The following is a 3,452-nucleotide window of genomic DNA, read 5'->3' as shown; positions in this document are numbered from 1 at the left end:
AAGCAGAGGGGTGTTTTATTCCAAAAGAAGAAAAATCGGAGGACATCACACAATTTCGGACAATTTCCCTCCTCAATGTAGAAGGAAAGATCTTTTTCTCTATTATGGCTAGAAGGATGACATCATATATGACAGATAACAACTATGTAGACACATCAGTACAGAAGGGCGGAATACCAGGATTCTCAGGATGTATTGAACATACGTGCATCATTTCACAACTTATTTAGGAGGCCAAAGTGAACAAGAGAGATCTTACAGTAGTATGGCTAGATTTGGCCAATGGTTATGGTACTGTTTCTCACATGCTGATACAGGAGTCATTAGATCATTACCATATTCCCGACCACTTTAAGAAAGTGATAAGAAGTTATCTCAGTGGGATTCAGCTGCGATTTACAACAAGCACATTTACAACAACATGGCAGAAACTACAAAAAGGAATAGTTACAGGATGTACCATCTCAGTTATCTTGTTTGTCATGGGAATGAATATGATTATTAAATCTGGAGAGAGAGAAACTAGAGGCCCAAAAACATCAACTGACATCAGGCAACCACCAAATAGAGGGTTCATGGACGATTTAACCATCACTACAGAAACCCATGTCCAAGCTAGATGGGTATTAAAGGCCTTGGAAGAGACAGTAACATGGGCAAGGATGTCTTTCAAGCCAAAGAAGTCTAGAGCTCTAATAATAAGGAAAGGGAAGAGAGCACACCAAGTCGAACTGAAGGTGCAAGGAGAAGTCATTCCATCAATAATTGACAATCCCATCAAGTGCTTAGGAAAATGGTATGATGACTCTTTAAGTGACAAAAACAATATCAAGAGAATTGAACAACAGGTTTCAGAGGGAATGAGGAACATCGACAAGACAGGTTTACCAGGGAAATTAAAGGCATGGATATACCAACATGGACTCCTTCCAAGGATATCATGGCCACTTATGCTGTACGAAATTTCATTGACAACAGTTGCGAAGCTTGAAAGAACCATCAACAGACATCTTAGGAAATGGTTAGGTGTCCCTCCAAATTTTACAAATGTAGGACTGTACAGCAGAACCGCAAAGTTGCAGCTACCATTTACATCTCTAGTGGAAGAATTCAAAGTTAGTAAAAGCCGCCTTGTGATGACACTCAAAGAATCTAGAGATGATAAAGTAAGAACAGCAGGTGTCCAAGTAAGAATAGGACGAAAATGGTCAGCATCAAAAGCAGTTTCAGAGGCAGAGAGTAGATTGAGGCGTAAAGATATCGTAGGAACAGTGGCAGTAGGACGACAGGGCCTTGGTACATCAAAAAGTTGCTACTGGAAGAACGCTAACACCCAAGAAAGACGAAGTCTTGTCCAAAGAGAGATAAAATCTAGAGAAGAAGAAAACAGACAAGCAAAGACAGTAGAATGAGGGAGCCAAGGCGCTTGGTCGAGATGGGAATTGGAACAACGATCCCTTACATGGTCAGATATATGGCGATATCCGCAATACCAACTGCAGTTCCTTCTGAGATCAGTGTATGATGTGTTACCGACACCTTCAAATCTGCACAGATGGAAACTTTCAGAAACACCAGACTGTCCCTTGTGCGAAAACAGAGGAACTCTACAACATGCTCTTTCAGGGTGCAATATCGCTCTTACACAGGGGAGATATACATGGCATATTGTTCAAGCACATTTTGGTTGCAGACTTATACTTCAAGTATTTTTGGTTGCAAACTTATTCTTATTCTATTGAAATCCATAGTAAAACTTTGCAAAAGGATTGTAGTAGTTTATATTTATTAACCTATTTTCAATGGCAATTATTGACATTTATGTTCTTTTACTTGTTTTTGTTATAAATGTTATTTATACTTTCTTCTTTTACAACAAGTATGCACTTTATGTTTCAAATTACATGGTTCTCAGTTCAATACTATAATCATCAGTAAAAGCCTGCAAACAAAATAATAGCACATACATGTAGAAGAAAAATATTTATTGATACTTTAATTCTAAAATATGTCATCATATGTAAAATGCAAATGAAAACTACATACAAAACAAACGTATGTGAGAGTACTGCTGTATGAAAGTGAATTATTTTCATCATAAATATAAGGACATGTGCACACATACGATGTTACTCGGCAAAATTTCCAAAGTTTATCAAAACCACAATAAATGAAATTTTGTTTGTTTCGTATGTAAAGATCAGCAGTTGCTTTAGACATAAAGTATGTAAATGTACTTATAAACCAACAGTTAAAATGACATGCTTGTTTACAATATTTCGGATTTGATGTACATATCATATATGTCAATTGGTATTCTAAAAATTAATTTGACAATGAGATCATAATATAACTGATATACGATTGGTAATTTACATTGACTGATATGTGACAAAACTACTTAAAGTCATTGTTCGAGTTAGGGAATTTAGAAGATGTTTCGATTGGTCAATAATAAGGAACAATTTAAAGAAACATGTGAATAATGCCCTTGTGTCAATGTTAATATAGTTTGTATCTACTATATAATCAAATTTATTTCAAATCTCAAAAAAAAGAACAATAATGAAAGCTGTTTGTTGTTTTTTTCTTCTTTTCCTTTACAGTTAGTCATGCCAAGATATAAAAAAGTCCTAAAACTTTGTAAAAAGAAAAGAAGTATATCGAGGAGAAAAAATGATGAAGATAAACACAACTGAACTTCAATTTAGCATATTGTGTTTTATATCTATTTGAAAGACCCTGTGTCAGGATATATCTGCACGCATGCACAATTTGTATATATATTTCTTATTAGATGAACGGGTATAATTGCCTTAATATTGCTAATTATTTTTAAAAAAAAAAGATAAGTTATTCCTCGCTAAAAATATGCATGCAACATTATTGACACAAAAGTTTGTAACCAACAATGCTTGAAGTATAAGTCTGCAACCAAAATGTGCTTGAACAATATATTTTTATGTATTGAATGTTATCTTCGGACTTGCGAACTAAACCATTTGTTCAGCATTGACAGAAACATATTTTGTTATTGTTAAATGCAGTTCAAAACTTACAAATTCGAATAAATTAGGAGAAAAACCGACCAAACAGTCACATGTCAAATTTCAAAATATCTATAGATCAGTTAATATCTTCAATAACTTCGTCAAAACAGAATCTAGGATGCTGAAACCTTTAACCGAGTGTGGCATATATATTGCATTATGGAATAGACATACTAATGAACTTCAAAATAACAAAGAAACCTACTTGCCTGGCAAAAATTCGTTCACCCGTTTCAAAAAATGACGCCGTGTTTGCCATTTTGTCAAGTTTGCAACCAATTCGCTCGCTTGAACCAAGTGTGCAACCACTTCACGTCCTGCCCCTTGAAAATCTTAACTATATACGAAATTCATTTAAGAATAGAACGTGCCCACTTAACCAATAATCATTGCGTCTCTTTT

The 3,452-nt window shown here is 34.8% G+C and overlaps 1 protein-coding gene across 1 annotated transcript; it reads left to right on the top strand.

Moving 5' to 3' along the window:
• Positions 1–305: 305 nt before the first annotated feature.
• On the top strand, positions 306–1,412 carry LOC132749199 (uncharacterized). Its single transcript, XM_060738917.1, has one exon. It carries the CDS (start codon positions 306–308, stop codon positions 1,410–1,412), a length of 1,107 nt encoding a protein of 368 aa, XP_060594900.1.
• Positions 1,413–3,452: the final 2,040 nt, after the last annotated feature.

This window comes from Ruditapes philippinarum, unplaced genomic scaffold (assembly GCF_026571515.1).
Source record: "Ruditapes philippinarum isolate M1 unplaced genomic scaffold, ASM2657151v2 ctg9279_1_1_1_1, whole genome shotgun sequence".
Taxonomy (NCBI): domain Eukaryota; kingdom Metazoa; phylum Mollusca; class Bivalvia; order Venerida; family Veneridae; genus Ruditapes; species Ruditapes philippinarum.
This window is presented reverse-complemented; position numbering and strand designations above follow the sequence as displayed.

Excerpts from the sequence above, each read along its gene's own strand:
- LOC132749199 (XM_060738917.1), top strand. The coding sequence starts at position 306 with ATGCTGATACAGGAGTCATTAGATCATTACCATATTCCCGACCACTTT.